At 49.1% G+C, this 18,611-nt stretch overlaps 2 protein-coding genes across 6 annotated transcripts; one reads left to right on the top strand and one right to left on the bottom strand.

Annotated features, from left to right (window-relative positions):
* Positions 1 to 953: 953 nt before the first annotated feature.
* xylb (xylulokinase homolog (H. influenzae)) lies at positions 954 to 15,686 on the top strand. Of its 2 annotated transcripts, none has more exons than XR_009767366.1 (19): positions 954 to 1,011; positions 1,187 to 1,269; positions 1,817 to 1,886; positions 1,962 to 2,042; positions 2,119 to 2,205; positions 2,278 to 2,406; positions 2,812 to 2,877; positions 2,953 to 3,025; positions 4,969 to 5,087; positions 5,183 to 5,264; positions 5,460 to 5,500; positions 5,592 to 5,707; positions 5,800 to 5,915; positions 5,999 to 6,072; positions 8,380 to 8,476; positions 8,577 to 8,635; positions 8,741 to 8,828; positions 8,946 to 9,225; positions 10,146 to 10,235. XR_009767366.1 is itself a non-coding variant. In XM_061666190.1 (19 exons), exons 1-19 carry the CDS (start codon positions 955 to 957, stop codon positions 10,756 to 10,758), a joined length of 1,602 nt encoding a protein of 533 aa, XP_061522174.1. In that variant the 5' UTR covers position 954; the 3' UTR covers positions 10,759 to 15,686. The 2 variants fall into 2 exon arrangements, 1 of the variants encoding a protein (XP_061522174.1); XM_061666190.1 differs by lacking the exon at positions 8,946 to 9,225 and adding an exon at positions 10,690 to 15,686 and having other exon boundaries at positions 10,146 to 10,240.
* On the bottom strand, positions 13,294 to 17,572 carry LOC133396393 (5'-AMP-activated protein kinase subunit gamma-2-like). Of its 4 annotated transcripts, none has more exons than XM_061666194.1 (5): positions 16,027 to 17,572; positions 14,512 to 14,568; positions 14,329 to 14,435; positions 14,104 to 14,216; positions 13,294 to 13,834 (listed from the first exon to the last, which is right to left on the bottom strand). In XM_061666194.1, the coding sequence occupies exons 2-5, from the start codon at positions 14,548 to 14,550 to the stop codon at positions 13,551 to 13,553; spliced, it is 543 nt and encodes a 180-aa protein (XP_061522178.1). In that variant the 5' UTR covers positions 14,551 to 14,568; positions 16,027 to 17,572; the 3' UTR covers positions 13,294 to 13,550. The 4 variants fall into 4 exon arrangements, with proteins under 4 accessions (XP_061522178.1, XP_061522179.1, XP_061522176.1 ...); XM_061666195.1 differs by lacking the exon at positions 16,027 to 17,572 and adding an exon at positions 14,701 to 14,751; XM_061666192.1 differs by lacking the exon at positions 16,027 to 17,572 and adding an exon at positions 14,705 to 14,750.
* Between the last annotated feature and the right edge of the window lie 1,039 nt (positions 17,573 to 18,611).

Raw genomic sequence — 18,611 nt, 5'->3', positions numbered from 1 at the left:
GAGAGCCGGAGATGGCGACAGCCGCGACTGATTCAGACTGGCTCAAACCAGTTGCGCGTCAAGGTCACAAAACTGTCCACCAAACTTATTTGGATTCTCCGAATAGAAACTTTTTACTGTAAGAAGTTCATTATGTTCAATTCGGAGTAATTCTGATTGATTGAAGTAGCTCGAGTCGCGAATAATTAAATACTCTTGAGTGGTGGTCACACAGTGGTGGATTATTTTTGTTATCTCTAATACTTCCAATTACATCTAACGTTAGACATAAGGAAGACCGAGGTGAACTTCTCAACTCGTTAGCTTCCAAAGTTAGCTGAAACCAACATTACCGCTAACGTGGCCTAACATACTCAACTTTGTAATTACCCCAATGATTCATTATTGGGCACCCCTTTGTCATTTTAAATGTACTATATCAATCTAAGATATTATTATTATATTGTTGTCCGTTAGGCACGGTGGCCGACTGGTTAGAGCGTCTGCCTCACAGTTCTGGGGTCCGGGGTTTGTTTGCATGTTCTCCCCGTGCCTGCGTGGGTTTTCTCCGGGCACTCCGGTTTCCTCCCACATTCCAAAAACATGCGTGCTCGGTGAATTGACAACTCTAAATTGTCCGTAGGTGTGAGTGCGAGTGGTTGTTTGTTTGTATGTGCCCTGCGATTGGCTGGCGACCAGTTCAGGGTGTACCCCGCCTCCTGCCCGATGACAGCTGGGATAGGCGACCCGCGCGAGCATAAGCACTACAGAAAATGGATGGATGGATGGATGGATGTTGTCCATTAGTGAGTGAAAACTGAATGTTGTGAATTGAAACAAGTGAAGAGGCCACCAGGAATGTGATCTGTCAGGAAGGATGAGAGGCGTCGAGTGACGTCTAACGAGTCATCCAATCACAACGTGGCCCTGTCCCTTTAAAGTATGACTCCTCCCCCTCCTCCCCGTCAGCGCAAGATGGCGGCCGTGCTCGAAGGTGAAGTGTACCTGGGCTTCGATTTCAGCACTCAGCAGGTAAAAACAAAAAACATACGCTAACCAGTGACAGCTGATAACTGTACTAACCTTTCAAAACGGTCAAGAATCTCTCTTAATTGAAACATTTGCGATTGCAACACAAACCAAAGTTAGTTATTAACCACACATTTGACCAAAACAAACAAATGACGCCAACTTTTGTTTTGCGAAGCTAAAGGTGGTTGCCATCGATCACAACCTCAACGTCATCCATCAGGACCAAGTGCATTTTGACTCGCAACTTCCAGAGTTCAGGTACACTTCTACTGCTACTGTCATTCAAAAAGAACAATAATATATACTTGATATAAGTGACTCGTTTAGTTGACTGTTCGCGCTGCATCATGTCAAATGAGCCGCTTGCTGAGTACAGTTACCCAGTTGGGGCTGGTGTGTGTAGTTAGCTGCTGGAATAGAACTGTATTGTCACAAGAACAATGAAAATCTCTTCGGCATCTCAAAATTTGCAGCCCAACTGGATTGGAATTTGTGTGCATTCAGCTATTCTGGATGAAGTTTTTTTATTAGTTTACAAACATTTAGGTAGTCTTTGTCATGTCCGTTATTGGTTTACATACATACATTTAATGAGTCTATGTAACGTTAATGTCTAGTTTACGCACAGTACTCAGTCTATGTAACCTTAGTTACGAGGTTACACACATTTAAGTAGTTTAGGTTAGCTGACATAAAGTTAGCTGCTAGTTGGAGTGAATTGATGTCGTGTTAGTAGTTGACATCCTTTGCTGTGGTTGTGTCTCTAGCAGCTGACTAATCAAATAACTTTGATTTTGGGGTGCAGGACGGAGGGGGGCGTCCACGTGGGTACGGATGGTCTGACGGTCACGTCGCCCGCCCTCATGTGGGTCCAGGTACGAGTTACGGGACGTGCTCATGTGACACGAGAGACCCGTGTGCACTCGTTAATATTCAGGAGCGCTCTTCAGGCTCTGGACCTCCTATTGGAGCAGATGCAGGGAGCGGGCTTCGACTTCTCCAGGGTGCGAGCGCTGTCGGGCAGCGGTCAGGTGACCTTGTGACCTTTTCCTCACACGCTGTCAGTCAAAGTGCTTTGTGGGCAATGTCCTGCTGTCGTCCTCTCAGCAACACGGGAGCGTGTACTGGAAGAACGGAGCGGCCGCGACCCTCCGGCGGCTCCGCCACCATTTCAGTCTGAGCCACCAGCTCAAGGTCTGCGGGCAGGCGTGCGGGCGCGCGCGGGGGCGTATACACTCATGTGCTTGACGGGATCTTGTGTTTCAGGACTGTTTCTCCGTGCGCGACTCCCCCGTGTGGATGGACTCGAGCAGCGGGCGGCAGTGTGAGCGCCTGCAGGAGGCGGCGGGGGGCGCTGCCAAGCTGGCAGACATCACGGGCTCCAGGGCCTATGAGGTCGTCCTCACAAATACGCAGCCACGGAAAAAGAGATGAGACCGCCCTTGTTTCTTCAGTTTTAGTTAATTTTTTGAATGGCTGGTCAAACTAAAAGTACTTTTTTTTTTTTTTGACAATATAATGATAAAAATAGCTGATGGTAGTTTAATTTAAGAGCTGCTATCTTGCAATTTTCTCGATAGTAACAGAAATGATTGGTAATAGAGTAAAGCTTATGCAATCGGCTACATTTTTGTCGCGTGCATTATACCTTTTAATGGTACCAGACATTAGAATAAACACAAAATTGAAGAAACAAAGCGGTTCAACATTTTTTCGGTGACTGTACATCAGCGCGCACACGCTTGCGTCACACACACACACACATCACACAGAGATGTGTTTGTGTTTGTGTTTGTGCAGCGTTTCACAGGAAGTCAAATTGCCAAAATGCGTGAGGAACGACCACAGCAGTTCCAGGACACTGAGGTCAGTTGATGCCCATTGAGCCAAGCACCCGTTTCAGATGTGGCCTGATTGACCTTGGGGTAACCTCTGTTTCAGAGGATCTCATTGGTCAGCAGCTTCGCGGCATCACTCTTCCTCGGCGGTTACGCCGCCATCGACTACAGTGACGGTCAGCGGCCAAAGTTTATCACTGCAAAAATCACACAAACATTAGGGTGCGAGGACACAACATTTTAAATAAAATCTCTCGTTTCTTTACAAAACTCTGTTTTCTATTCCCCCCCCCCATCCCCCATTTCTGGGATTTACTTTATTCTTCCTGATTGCGGACAAACTTTGAAACCGTTTTTTTTGTAACTCAAACATTAAATCTGTGAAAATAAGTTCTCTCATTTGAAACATTTTTGCTTTATTCAAAACCAATGCGAAAACAATCCTGAGGAAATTAACGTTTAAAATGTTCGACAATTTAACAAACGGCTTGGGGACGTTGTGTTAAACAAATAAAAACGGAATACAATGATTTGCAAATCATGTACAACCTATATTTAATTGACTACACTACAAAGACAAGCGATTTATTGTTCAAACTGATCAACTTGATCGTTTTTAGCAAATAATTATTAATCTAGAATTTTATGACTGCAACACGTTCCAACCCAGCTGGGACAGGCTCATGTTGACCACTGTGTTACATCACTTTTTCTTTTCACAACATTCACCAAACGTTTGGAACTGAGGACACTCATTGTTGAACCTTTGTCTGTGGAATTCTTTCCCATTCCCGCTCGATGTACAGCTTCAGCCGTTCAACAGTCCGGGGTCTCCGTTGTCGTATTTTACGCTTCATAATGCGGCACACGTTTTCAATGAGAGACAGGTCTGGACTGCAGGCAGGACAGTCTAGTACCCGCGCACTTTTACGACGTAGCCACGCTGTTGTAACACGTGCAGAATGTGGTTTGGAATTGTCTTGCTGGTACTAGAGCGGCTCCAAATCCCGGAGACAAATTCCTTGTGTGTTTTTGGACGTACTTGGCAAATAAAGATGATTCTGATTCTGATCAGCAGGGGCGTCCATGAAAAAGACGTTGCTTGGATGGCAGCATATATTTTCTCTAAAACCTGTATGTACCTTTCAGCATGAATGCTGCCTTCACAGATGTGTAAGTGACCCATGCCATTGGCACTAACACAGCCCCATACCATCACAGATCCTGGCTTTTGAACTTTGCGTCCATAACAGTCCAGATGGTTCTTTTCCTCTTTGGCCCGGACGACACGACATCCACAATTTCGAATAACAATTTGAAATGCGGACTCGTCGGACCACAGAACACTTTTCCACTTTGCGTCGGTCCATCATAGATGAGCTCGGGCCCAGAGAAGCCGGCGGCGTTTCTGGGTGTTGTTGATAAATGGCTTTTGCTTTGCACAGTAGAGTTTCAAGTTGCACTTGCGGATGTAGCGCCGAAGTGCATTGACTGACATATTGGTTTTCGGAAGTGTTCCCGAGCCCGCGTGGTGATATCCTTTACACATTCATGTCGGTTTTTGATGCAGGGCCGCCTGAGGGATCGAAGGTCACGGGCATTCAATGTCTGTTTTGGGCCTTGCCGCTTCCATGCAGTGATTTCTCCAGATTCTCTGAACCTTTTGATGATGATATGGACCATAGATGTTAATCAGTTTGAACATTAAATATCTTGTCTTTGTAGTGGGTGGCACGGTTAGGGACTGGTTAGAGCGTCAGCCTCACAGTTCTGAGGACCCGGGTTCAATCCCCGGCCCCGCCTGTGTGGAGTTTGCACGTTCTCCCCGTGCCTGCGTGGCTTTTCTCCGGGCACTCCGGTTTCCTCCCACATCCCAAACACATGCATGAATTGGAGACTCTAAATTGCCGGAGGTGTGACTGTGTGTGGGAATGGTTGGTTGTTTGTATGTGCCCTGCGATTGGCTGGCAACCAGTTCAGGGCGTACCCCGCCTCCTGCCCGATGACAGCCGGGATGGGCTCCGGCACGCCCGCGACCCGCGTGAGGAGAAGCGGCTCGGAAAATGGATGGATGGATATTCACCTTGTCGCTCATAATGTCAACATGTCCATCCTGAAGGTTCCGGAATGAACCTTCTGGACATCAGGAGCAAAAAGTGGAGCGAGGTGTGCCTGGAGGCCGTGTGTCCCGGTCTGGACCTCCTGCTGGGAACGCCGCTGCCGTCCGCGTCCGTGCTGGTGAGACTACGGTCACGAGCGGGTCTCCCCCCCCCCCCCCCCCCCCCCCCCCCCCGGTGACCCGTTCGTGACCTTTAACCCGGCGGGACCTTCAGGGTGCCGTGTCGTCCTACTGGGTTCGCAGGTTCGGGTTCTCGGACACGTGCGCGGTGGTTGCCTTCACCGGAGACAACCCAGGTGACTGACGCCTTTGACGCTCGCGCGACCTTCCCCTCGGCTCGGCGAGCTGCCTGTCAATCGTGCCATTACTTCGCCCACCAAGAGCGTGATGACTAGGGCGAGATGATGAGGATGAGGATGAGGATGAGGATGAGGATGAGGATGATGATGATGATGATGACGACGACAACAGCTGATTTTCTTTTTCTTCAGCGTCTTTGGCAGGAATGAGACTCCAGCAGGGAGACCTGGCTGTAAGTCTGCGTGCGTGCGTGCATGCGTCTTGGTACTAGTGACTGTGTGCGTGCGTGTGTGTGTGTGTGTGTGTGTGTGTGCGTGTTGTAGGTGAGTCTGGGCACTAGCGACACGGTGTTCGTGTGGCCGCAGGACGCTCGTCCGGCTCTCGAAGGTCACGTGTTCGTCAATCCTGTCGACTGGCGACAATTCATGGCCTTGTTGTGGTGGGATTTTGCGTTTGCGTGTTTTTGTGTGTTGCTGAGGTGACCAACGCAAACACGTGTGCACCTGTGTGTGTGTGTGTGTGTGTCGTCAGCTTCAAGAACGGATCTTTGACCCGAGAGCGGCTGAGGAACCGCTGTGCTCAAGCGTCATGGGAACTTTTCTCTGCTGCTTTGAGACAAACTCCTCTCGGAAACAACGGATGCATCGGTATACTTTCACTACTTTCTTCTCCTCCTTTCCTTCCGTCAGTACTTCCTTGCTTCCTCCTTCCTCTGACCTCCTGTTTGCAGGCTTTCATTTTGACGTGATGGAGATCACGCCCCCTGCGGTGGGAGTTCACCTCTTTGATGCAGATGACAATGAGGTGGGCCGGCTGTCGTGTGTGTGTGTGTGTGTGTGTGCGCCATACATTCCAGGGTCACCGTCTTAGGATGTTTCGTACTCCTTGAACGCTGGCCGCTAGATCCATTCCACACATCCACCATCTACACACAGATGTAATTGTGGCGGACGAATATGCGAACTCATCGGTCTGAGGTCCCGCCTGTGTGCTCGGGACCTGCTTTGGATAAGTCACAGGACTCGCGAGACCAGAAAAAACACTTCCGCCGCTGTTAAGTAGTAACGGTACTTTTACTGTTACAAAGATCTAAATGTCGCTCACTACTTTTATTTATCAATTATTTTGTGCGCGAGATTACGACTTTGACGTCCACATTGGGCGCCGTTTGCTCCAATACAATTTAAGCACTAATGATGTTTAAGTCTAGTTCACCAATCAAATGACAAAAAAAGTCACATGACCTCACACAGCCTCTTCTATTGGCTTCCCGGGCATAGGGATGAACACTAGATAAACCAGGCTGGCAAATCGTGGCCACCATGTTGGGAAGGTCGTCGCGACCATGAAGGCAACGGCGCGCTACTCTTGTTTACATTTAGACGAACAAAAACAACAGCTTTCATGTATTGTCGTATTTGTCTGGCACCGTCTGCCCAAAAGGAAAAAGGTGGCATGCCCTCTCCAGGTCGGGGATGAGATCCTGCCCCGAGTGCAGGAGTTCAAGTATCTCGGGGTCTCGTTCACGAGCGAGGGAAGAACGGAACGGGAGATCGACAGGCGGATCGGTGCGGCGTCCGCGGCGATGCGGACTTTGTATCGATCCGTTGTGGTGAAGAAGGAGCCGAGCCGAAAGGCGAAGCTCTCGATTGACCGGTCGATCTACGTTCCTACCCCCGCCTGTGGTCACGAGCCGCGGGTCTACTTTCAGAGTAGAGTCGCTGCTCCTCCGCATCGAGAGGAGCCAGGCGAGGTGGCCGGGGCATCTGATTCGGACGCCTCCCCGGTGAGGTGTTCCGGGCACGTCCCGCCGGGAGGAGACCCCGGGGACGACCCGGGACACGCCGGAGAGACTACGTCCTTCGGCCGGCCCGGGAACGCCGCAAGAGCTGGATGAAGTGGCCGGGGAGAGGGAAGTCTGGGCGTCCCTGCTAAAGCTACTGCCCCCGCGACCCGACCCGGATAAGCGGTAGAAAATGGATGGATGGATGGATGGACGGACGATCTGCCCAAACGTGGATATTTCAGCTCACTTATAACTTGAGAAAACACCTTGCAATAAATTGCAGTTGTAGTTTTTGGTTGTGCATACATACACATCAGTATTTGCACATTGTCATTTTAATTTGGAATTTTTATTTTTTTTAAATTGATGTTCATGCTGTGGTTAAAAAAATCGGAAGTTACTCATTACTCAGTTCTGTTCGCTGTGTACTTTTTACTCAAGTCATTTTTTGGAGGACTACTTTTTACTTGAGTCACATTATTGTCAAGTAACAGTACAATGTTTGGCTACGCTAGCCACCTCTGGAGCAGACATCCTCTATTGCCGCGTTTTTGCTCATCACATCAGCCATTGTGGTATTTGTTGCACTGGTCTGTTGTATTTTCGCGTTGAGGCGCTGCGGGTCGCGGAACCGCGAAGCACACGTAACGTCGGCCACAAGAGTTGATCGGCTAGTACATCTTGTATTAATTAGGAAACGCGCCTACAATTATCTAATTAATTTACAGATGTCAATGTTAAAATACCTTTCGCGGAGGAGGGATGTTAGGTATTATTAGGTCACAATACAGAATGAACTAACTTGAAATTCAGAAAAGACACATTTTCCTGGAGGATGCTTTTGAGATTAGCCTTTGAAGTTGGTAATAGTGCAAATGAAGTGAAACAGACAATGATTTTAGTCTTTTCCAGAATGAGCGCTTAAAGAGGAGGATACTATTCATGCGGCACAGCTTGAAGCAGGCATCGGGTGCAGGTGGCGCTGGGCCTGGCTCAAGTTGGAGGCCAGAACAAAAAAGCAGAGAAATGAGGCAAATTGAATTTGAATCTTAAATTTGTACATCCACGTGTACTTGAGCGGTCGGTGTAAGTACATGTTTTTCTGTGTGAAGAATTGTTTTTTATTTTATTTTGCCTTATCGTACTCTTCAGAGTCTTCCAGGTCGCTTAATTTATTTGACATTTTAAAATTCTCTGCGGGGGCCCAGGGGATCCCCCCCAAAGCCCCCTACAATGTTTATTTTATTATTTTTTGGGGGCGTTTGCATGTGTGTTGTGCGTGCGTGCGTGCGTGCGTGTACGTGACAGTTCTTGTTGTCCTGCAGGTGTCATCCGTGAGCGCTCAGGTGGAGGTGCGGGCCCTGGTGGAGGGTCAGTTCCTGTCACGCCGACTCCACGCCGAGCATCTGGGTTACTCCGTCGGTACGAACACACAGAAATATTCCCCAATAGACATGCACATAGACAAACGCATGCGCGCAGACACACACACACATCTCCCATGAGCCTCGTCTGCTTTCAGTTCCAGGAAGTCGAATTTTGGCAACGGGCGGAGCCTCGTGTAACAAAGACATCCTGCAGGTCAGTGGGAAAGCTTACACGCTGATGATGTACTATTGTCATGCCAATCTCACGCTATGGTCACATCAATGTTTTTTTCAATATTTGTGTATTCGTGTGTTTCAGGTGTTGTGTGACGTGTTCAATGCCCCAGTTTACACCATTGACGTGTCCAACTCGGCTTGCCTCGGCTCCGCCTACAGAGCGCTGCACGGTATGCTAATGCTAGCCTTTGACGCTGCCTGCTAAAGCTAGCCTTTTGTCCACCCTGGACGCTGACAAAAGTGTGAGATGTGATAATAACGTCCTCATTCTTCTTCTCTGCAAGCAGAAGGAAGGAAGGTAAAACGGGAAGAAAGGACACTTGCGCGCAGAACAAAGGGAAAAAAGGAAGGAAGGAAGGAAAGACACTTGGGCCAGGAAAACTGAAGGAAGGTAGACAAGGAAAGAAGGAAGGAAGGACACGTGAGCAAGGAAGGAAGGATCAACAGTCTATAAAGACAAGCGGCCTGTTTTGGTGCCGATTCTGCCGCTTCCTGACCAAGCACGTCAAACGCCAGACAATCGAAAGTCTTCTAAGATGATCCTATACGATTGTCCTTAGGTCTGAGGTGTGTTAAGAGTGGATTCGGATCTGAACCAGGTCTGGACCAACAATCTTAAATATTGAACGTGTTCAATATTTACGACCGCAACTCTTCATGCGTGTGGTAAAGCCGACCTCTCCTGAGTCACGACGGCGAGAATTGTGACGTGCAATAGAATGTAGCCAATCAAGTAAAAGGCAAAGACCATAAATAAATACAAACATGTCTAACCTGGCAGCACATCTGCCTCGCACTTTCGAGGTCCGGGGTTCAAATCCCAGCCCCGCATGTTCTCCCCGTGCCCTCTGTGGGTTTTCTCTGGGTACTCCGGTTTCCTCCCACATCCCAAAAATATGCTTATGTTGATTGAAGACTCTAAATTGCCCTTAGGTGTGAATGTGAGTGCGAATGGTTGTTTGTTGAAATGTGCCCTGCGACGGGCTGGCGACCAGTTCAGGGCGTACGCCGCCTCTCGCCAGAAGATGGCTGGGATAGGCTCCGGCACACCCGCGTGAGGAGAAGCGGTACAGGAAATGGATGGATGGATGCCCCCCCCCCTATAAAAGTGGGTTCCCCAGACGGCAAGAAGTATTTTCCAAAGCGAGTCGTTTTTCAGGGACATGGCCATTTTACAAGGCTCCCGTCAACGGTAATCTTCGTAAAGCCTCGGGAAACATCGGCGCATATCCGGAAGGGTTTCTTCTTCTTCTTCGGTTTCGTGAGCTCACGTGTGAACCACGCGAGATTTTGAGATTGGTGGTGTAAATCTTCATGTGTAGGGTCTGGCACAGACTAAAAATCTTTCAAGATTTGAAAAATCTGTATGTGCGTACCAGGCCTTGGTCGTATTGTGAGGATTACGAATGAGTACAAGTGTGACCCTGACGATGATGATGATGATGGGAGAGAAGCCTTCACACACTGATTGGTCGATGTCCTTTCAGGTCTGCTCGACCAATCAGGAATGTCCTTTTTTGATGTCCTGAAGAAAGCTCCGGAAGCACGACTTGCCGCCACCCCGCAGCCCCATGCACAACAGGTACAGGTACACACACGCACGCACACACAGTGGCAGTACTAGCTTGATGTGAGGGCCATTTCTTCCTCCTCGTAATCATTCCTCATGGCAAAAACGGCTGGCACAACCGCAGCCTTCCCTGTTTATGTCCAAAAAATAAAAACAACAAAAACTGCTGAGCGCCTAGCTGACAAGAAATACATTGTTATACTTTCATTTAATCAGTTATACCAGTTATAAATAAATACCATTACATTTTCCTCACAGGATTATAAAGTATATCTATGTACAAGTATATGAAAAATGCAAGGTATAATAATACACAATTTGCCTAAATGAATGTGTGTATTGCTGTGTGATTTTCCTTCAAGATGGCAGTAGTGTATCACCTTTTGACAAGTGTGTGTGTGTGTGTGTGTGTGTGTGTGTGTGTGTGTGTGTGTGTGTGTGTACACGCACGTCCGCATCAGGTGTACAATGAGATGCTGCAACGTTTCACCCGACTGGAGAAGAAAGTCCTGCAGGAGCTCCGCCCCTGAACAGTTGACACTAATCTGATTGGCCAACATGGGCCTGAACTCAAGTTTGTGTTCAATGATGATGATGCCGCACACAACCAATGTGCAGAATGCATCCCATAATAACAAGACTACCCTTTAGGCAGAATGATTACGTACACATTCCTGTCACCCCAATTGCACACGTGTGCATGTTGCAGCAGAAAGCAAAGGTTGGCATGCACGTGTGCAATGTTCTAGCATCAACATCGAGGGGGGGGGGCTGCTGTTGTCCCCAGCACCGACCCCCCCCCCCTTCGCTCGCTCTTTGTAATTAGGATGGCGCATTTCTTCAGTTGTGTAAATTAGACATGTAAGTGATGAACACAACAGACAAACTTTTGTTTACACAAACACGAAAAAGTCCTTAAACAAGACGTCACACAAGAACAATTACACAATTAGACGAATTGTCTTATTAATGAAGTCTAATACTTGTGTGCTTTTATTGATGAATCTTCATTAAAGAGGACATTATGTTAAGTAGACTTTTTAATTTTATTTGTGTACAAATAGTTTTGCAGCTCACCCATCAAGTTTGAAACTAGACAATCAGCTAAATCTTCAGTGAACTATTTGTGAAAATGTGTCTGTGGGGCCTTCTTATGAATCCCACTCGCTTTCGAGGCAGGACACGCCCTGCTGCAATATGATTGGCTGCTGCATCCTGGTAGGACACGCCCTACTGCTGCCGGGCAGGAAAAGAAGTATGCGACTTGAGTGCAGCGGCGTTCTTTTGAATCCCAGCAACCGTAACCATAACAAACTTGATTGTTTCGATTTTGTACCAATGTGATCCATATTTGGAAGGGTCACCTCGGCCTTGACGATGCGGTCCCAACGGTCTCCGGCGTCTCCGTCTTGGGGAAGTCCTGCGAGCGGTGCTGGAGCGCCCGCGTGACCGTCACGTCCAGGTCGTCGTACGTCTCGCCGCTGCCAGGTTCTGAGCAACAAACCACAAACGGTTATCACCCGGCCCGGCGACCGCTGGCCTAAGAACGTTTGGCGGCTGTACTCACGATGACGTCGAACTTGGAGTAGATGTCCGCCACTTGGCCTGAGTACACGCACGCACACGCACACGCGCACGCGCGCGCCATATCTAATGCGCCTTCGATATCCACGACTCTGAAAAGCTTTGTGATATTGGACTTTGGATTGAAATTTCAGTAATATATCGTTCCATGTGAACTTTGACCTTGTGTCAACTTTTCAACGTCCAACATCGAAGTACCCCTCCCCGCAACTCGCTGTTCTCTTCACGAGGAGCTGAACGGCTCTCGATCTACCGTGACGGCCGTGTTGGTTACCCCTGATCTCGGTCCACGACTGATGCCCACCAAAGCCAAAGAGTAGTTTGCGATAGATGGACTCACTTATTTGCGGCTGGTTTTTTTCAATGTTTTTGCTTTACCGCTTATTGCTGTATGTTCCCGGCTTATTCGAGATTTCGGAGGGTTTGAAAAAAGTAAAGGTTTTTCGCTCCAGTTATAATGGCCGTCAAGCATTCGTGGGTTTTGGCGATTTGGGGTCGGGCCGGTCCCTATCGCCTGCGAAGAGCGGGGATCCACTTTACGGTATTTGAACAAGGACAGCTTCTGTGTATCACGGAGACGTTATTAGGGTTCCCACGTAGTTTCCAGGCAGGACGCACCGTGCTCCAATATTAGATTATTTTCACAAAAAACTCCCTGTGTGGAGTTTGAATCTTGTCCCTGTGATCAAGTGGGTCTTCTTCACACGCATGGTAGCGTGTTTATTTGCAAGCAATTGCCCATAGGTGTCGATGTTTGGTCTATATTTGCCCTGCGATTGGCTGGCAGTCAGTCTCGGGCGTACCCCTCCTCCGTCCCTCGTCTCACCCGAAGTCAGCCGCTCGTGCCCGGGATGACAAGTGCCATCGAGAAAAAAAAAAGGGATGGATATTATAATTATAATTATTATTATAACCGCTTCCCCCTAAAAGTCGTGTCATGAAGCTGCTACGCCACAAAAGGTCAGCATCACGTTACAACGTGATACAACGATATCATGTTTTAACGTGACAAATTCCCAGTTTTAATGTGATGAGTTTTATGTTTTAACGTCCTAAATTTACGTTAGCGTTAACATAAATTTGACATTTTTAATGTAATGAATTTCACATTTGAAGAACGTGAGCTATTGTACGTTTTGATGAGAAATTTGAACGTGATCAATTTTAAGTTTTGATGAGAAATTTCACATTTTTAATGTGATGAATTTTGCATTTTAATGTGATAAAAGTCATCTTTTCATGAAACCGCTTCGTTTTGTTGAGCCGAATCTTCAGCGCATCTGCCTCACAGTTCTGAGGTTGCGGGTTGGAACCCGGCCCCGCCCGTGCGGAGTTTGCACGTTCTCCCCGCGCCTGCGTGGCTTTTCTCCGGGTACTCCGCTTTCCTCCCGCATCCCCAAAACACGCGTGCGACTTTAATTGAAGACTCTAAATTGCCCGTGGGTGTGATTGCGAGCGCGCATGGTTGTTTGTTTGCATGTGCCCTGCGATTGGCTAGCGACCAGTTCAGAGTGGACCCCGCCCCTTGTTCGAAGTCAGCTGGGATGGCCGCCACAACACGCCCGCGACCCTCGTGAGGAGAAGCGGTGCAGAAAATGGACGGATGGATGTTTAGGCGAACGCAGAAATCAAATTCATCACATTTTAACGTGACACTGAGCTTTATTTGATATTTTTTCAGGTGGGGCAGGAACCCACTTCCGTAGTAATGTCTCGATTTCAGGTGCAAATAAAACTTTCACACCTGTCCGCCAAGAGGAAGAGGTGGGGCCGAAGGTGTCAGGTGACAGGATGAGGCTGATGATGACGACGAGGAGGACGAGGAGGACGAGCGCCGTCCGGCATCCGGGGGCGACGAGAAGGATCGCAGACGTCGGGGCTCGACGGCGTACGTCTCCAGGGGGAAGGCGCCCGCCCGCCCAGGGCCGGAGGGGGCGTGGAGGGGGGCCGGCGGCGGCGGGGGGGCCGGAGGGGCCGGAGGGGCCGGAGGGGCCGCAGGGGCCGGGCACGACAGGCTGAAGGCTGGGTGACGATGACGAGCGGGGACGAAGATCAAGGTGAAGATGGACATGCGGGAATCATCAAACAGATGAAAAGGAGAAAGCATCAGCTCACACACTTGCACACACACTCACGTTGACACATACACGCAATAATCACAATCAGCTTTATTGGTCAAGTACGTCACAAGACGCATTAGGAAGTTGCCCGACGCATACACGTACACATTGAGATACACGCATACATTTATTCAAAAATGAACTTACACACACACACACACACACACACACCTCTGGGTTTGCTCCTCTTGGTGCGTGAGAAGAATTTGATGGCGATGGGGGAGGTCGATGTTTGCTGGTTCGATTCCCTGCAGGCAGACCTGAACATCCCACTGAAGCTCAGTCTGGCGCACGCACGCACGCACACACACACACACACACACAAACACACACACTCACTCACTCAACATTCCTGGTGCTGGCGTGTAACATCATGTGTCAATCAAGTGCGTTTACCTCCGTGTGGGGGGCGGAGACTCTGCGATGCTTTTATCAGGCGTGGGCGTGGCCCTGGAGGCGGAGCTGCCTCCTAGCGAGAAGTTGCTGCTGCCGTTTGTCGCCCCCTGCAGGAGGACAGACGTACTACAACGTCATCACGCCATCCGATCCGCCGATCCGCGGCCTCGTCCCGCTTTTTACCTTCTTCGCTCCGGTCGCCTCGTCCGCCGGGAAAGCCATTCCTAACGCGATGACGTCCTGCGCGTGAGTCACACGTAATCATCAGCAACAATGATTAAGATGGCGCCTAACCAATCGGTCGCCTCGGCAACGAGCTCTCTAGTATTGGCCGTGTTTTTGTGTGTTTTTTGGAAACATTACGTGACTTACTTACACAAGGGAAGACTCTCGAAACATCAGGGGGTCACCTCCGGTCGACCACCGTGGCGCTTCACGGAAACGCGGCTTTGGGAACGCGCCGTAATGCTTCTTAGCTTTCAACTACGAGGCTTTAAACGATCGGGATTTTTGGGCTCGATCAGCGAGTTTAAAAAAAACGATAACCGACCATGATAGAGGAACGTGTCTAGTTAAATGACCTGTTCATTTACTGTACATACTTGTGTACTTAATTGCTCCAAAAATTACATTTACAAGAAATAATGTATCTTTGTTCCTCAATTTATGCCAGTGAGGCAAAGTGACAGAGAGAACCAATGAATGCTCTTCGATTAGAAGATGGCAGGAAGTCAACGCAGTCATGAATGTCTCCACATTTTGGGACATTTTTGTTCGTTGGTGTGCCGTGAGATTTTTCGATTGTACAATATGTTCCTTGGCTCCGTAAGGTCGGAAGTCGCCGCTCCAGTCACATCGTGGATTCTAATCGGTCAGGTCGAACCGACACGACAACGTGACCGAAATCGTGGCTGCTAACTTACTGTAATTCAATGACTTTATTTAGAATTAAATGACTTCACCCACACCGAAACTTTACAGCACGATTCGAGAGAACGGCGGCGTGTTTACGTCCGACCGTTTGTGCTAGCAGTAGCTTGCTAGGCTACGTAACGTTTTTGTTAAAAGTACGTGAAACATACGTCAAGCGAGCCTTAAACGAACGTCCTCTCCTGCCCAGCAACACACGTTTCCCCCCCATTTTGTCCTTATAATACAAAGTTGGCGCGCTCCACTCTTGTTGTCGTCGGCGTCGCCACGGTAACGAGTGTATCCCGGTCGCATTTGAGTCGACGAGATAAAGCCCGATGATCGTAAAAAACGGGATGCGGTGGTATCGGAATATAAGATTTGATTGCAGTCGTCTGACAGAGTGCAATCGTGAAAGAGCAAATTTGTCTCGTCGTCTGATCCGGGCATCACGTGTTGTTTGTTCCACACCGCCGACGTTTTTTTTAATAACCTTATTGGCCGTCAGATATTTCCAATACTACGTCAAAAGACAAGGGTAAAAACAAACTAGCTTTTGGATTCAAATATACTGTGCACGCGGCGACGCGGAGTGAATGTCTTTTGCGGATCGGATCGGCGAATTAAGACATTAAAGCCGATCGGCATAAAATGCAAAATATCGGCCGATACCGAAATCGGTGTAAAGTCTACCGACTACACCGAGCGGACCGCGTCAGGGCGCTATCGGGCGAAACAAAAGATGGCGGGATATGCTTGTGCAGTATATCAACAGAAACAACCCTGTACCGTTGTCTCAGAGCTCAACACACGCTGCAGCCCGGACTTGGAGTCGCTGTTTTGGAACGGTCAGCCTTTCTACTCGCCTCTCTCATTCTCGCCGCCGTCTACGTTCCCCGCCAAGCTAACGCGAACGCTGGACAAGTAAACTTGGGAAGAAAGGGGAAAAAAAAGCACACAGCTTCAGCCCTCGCTTTAACAAAGCAAAAGTCGACCACGAACTCCCCAAATACAAGCAGCGCATCGGCGGTCCCACCGGGGCAAACAACATTGTAGACCAGTGCTACGCCACACGCTAAACGACGCGTACCGCGCGGCTCCGGGCTCGTCCGATCGCTGCTTCGTTCGCTTCACGCCGACATCCGACACGCGGGCGCAAACTTGAAGACGGCGAAGAAGTGGACCAATGAAGCGAAGATCCGACTTCAAGGCTGTTTAGACCGCACGGGCTGGAGCGTCTTGGAAACTTCAACCGGCAGCCCGGACGAATTTGCGGACATCCTATTGCGGTTTCGGTGAAGATGTACCAAAGACATTTTGCACGGTCAATAATGACAAGCCGTGGTTCACTTGACCGCCGAACGTCAGCAAGTGGCCGGGCTAAAGAGGACGCCCGTCGAGGTGTAATTGCGCCAGAAAGCAGCTGACAAAAGAAATGAGCATCACCAAGAGAAATTACGCAGAAAGGAATTGACCTACCAATTCAGTGAACCTAGCATGCATGTTTTTGGGATGTGGGAGGAAGCGGAGAAGGAGGCTCAGCGACTCCATAGCGTGTTTTTAGGGAAGTCGAAATGGCCGTCCGTTGTCGTACTTGAGCGGCTCCGACGACCGGAGACAAATTCCTCGTGTATTTGCAAATAAATAAAGAGAATTCGGATTCGGAACGAGAGCGTCGAAAAGCAGTTCAAGTGAAGAGAGACTTGGATTGCGACAAACGCGTTTAGTCGCAAAGGTGACGTAGACGGGTTCCATTTGCTTTAGCGGGCCGCCTCAAAGTTGAGGCTCAGTCGCACCTACAAAAATGCTCCTCTCTCCGGGTCGCGCCGTCACGACTGACGTTACGACACCCAAGTGTTCGTCGAACACAAGAAAGGCTTTATTCCTAAAAAGTATATTTATTATTGTTGTGAACATGAACACTGCTTAAATGTAGGAGCGTATCAAAATGTATTTCAGATCAAAGTTCAGTCAAACTTGTCAAACTAAACACGAAAAGATGAATACGTCGTGCACGCCTGGCCTAGAGAGAAGAGAAGAAGAGTCAAAAGTACGAGCCTGGTCGACGTAGCGACGTGCGTGCGAGTGGAGCGCCAAGCGCCGTGACCTCCTCAAGGCGCTCGGTCGCCGTCCCGTCCGTCGTCGGCCCTCGTCTCACGCCCGCTTCCTTCTTTTCGCTGACTTTGGCCCACGCCGGCCAATCGCCAGCTCGCTCGCGCGCGCGCGCAAAGCGGAAGAGTTGCCGTCGTCAGCGAGGTCCCAGAGGGCGGCCGCCGTCCCTCCCCTCCAGGACGTTTGAAGGTCACAACACGCGAGATGGCCGCCAGATGGTCTCGCTGATGGCGCGGGGCGCCTCGGGTGTCAACGTTCAAAAAGAGAGACCGCAGGGTAACGGGACCACGCCCCCTTCACATGGCACTCAGCCTCTCGCGGGATGCGTCATGTGACAACACGCGACTCGACAACTAGCATGACATCATCTTGTCGTGTTATGTTATCATGTTTTCAACTTTTCACGGTTTGATATTTTCATGTTATCGTGTTATGTTTTCATGTTATTTTCGTGTCGTTTTCATGTTGTCGCATTACGCGCGAGTCAGCATTTGATTTTCACGCTGTCGTGTGGTTTTATTGTGGCCATGTTTTGGCTTGATTTGTCATCTTCTTTCAGCTGTCCGTCATCTGTCGACGATCCAACATGAGCTCAACGACGTGTTTGACTTTTCGTCAACACGGTCCTTTCTGCCCGTGTGACGGTGACGTAATAGGTCACTCAACAAGTAGCAACTATTATTGTGCCTGGCACCTCTCGATGGAAACAAAGCGTGCGCGTGCGATGTGGGTTGATTTGGGAAGAAGCGCTCGCTGTACTGAAATACACGACAGCGTGTTTTAGATGGACCGGCGCTGGCAACGGAGCCAACGGTTTGGCAGCGGTTCGAAGTGAAAAAGAAAGAAACGACGGTGTTGCGGGCGCTCATCAGCTGCCTCTCCAGGGAACGCTGGGAGGCGGCGGTTTCCTTCAGACACACCCGGAGGCGCAAGATAAGTAGTCAGGAGTCGACGCCTTTGCATAACGTCTAACTAAAGATAATACAGTGGACCCTCAGAACGGTCTGGCGCTCGAGTTCCACTTGCAGTGAACCCCACAGAGTGGAAAAAATCTATGCCTGTGAGCATTGCTGTATGCTCTGTTGCACGTTGTGGTAAAATAGCAGTTCTTTGAAGGTTTGTAATTTCCGCAAAACCTACCGTAATTTCTCGGGTATAATGTTGATCTCAAAATTCTGGAAAACCCCATGATGCATTTTTACAATACATGATTTTGCTTTTCTACCCATATGATCAAAACATGAAGTATTATCTGTATGTTG

The sequence above is a fragment of the Phycodurus eques genome, chromosome 21 (genome assembly GCF_024500275.1).
Source record: "Phycodurus eques isolate BA_2022a chromosome 21, UOR_Pequ_1.1, whole genome shotgun sequence".
Lineage (NCBI taxonomy): Eukaryota > Metazoa > Chordata > Actinopteri > Syngnathiformes > Syngnathidae > Phycodurus > Phycodurus eques.
This window is presented reverse-complemented; position numbering and strand designations above follow the sequence as displayed.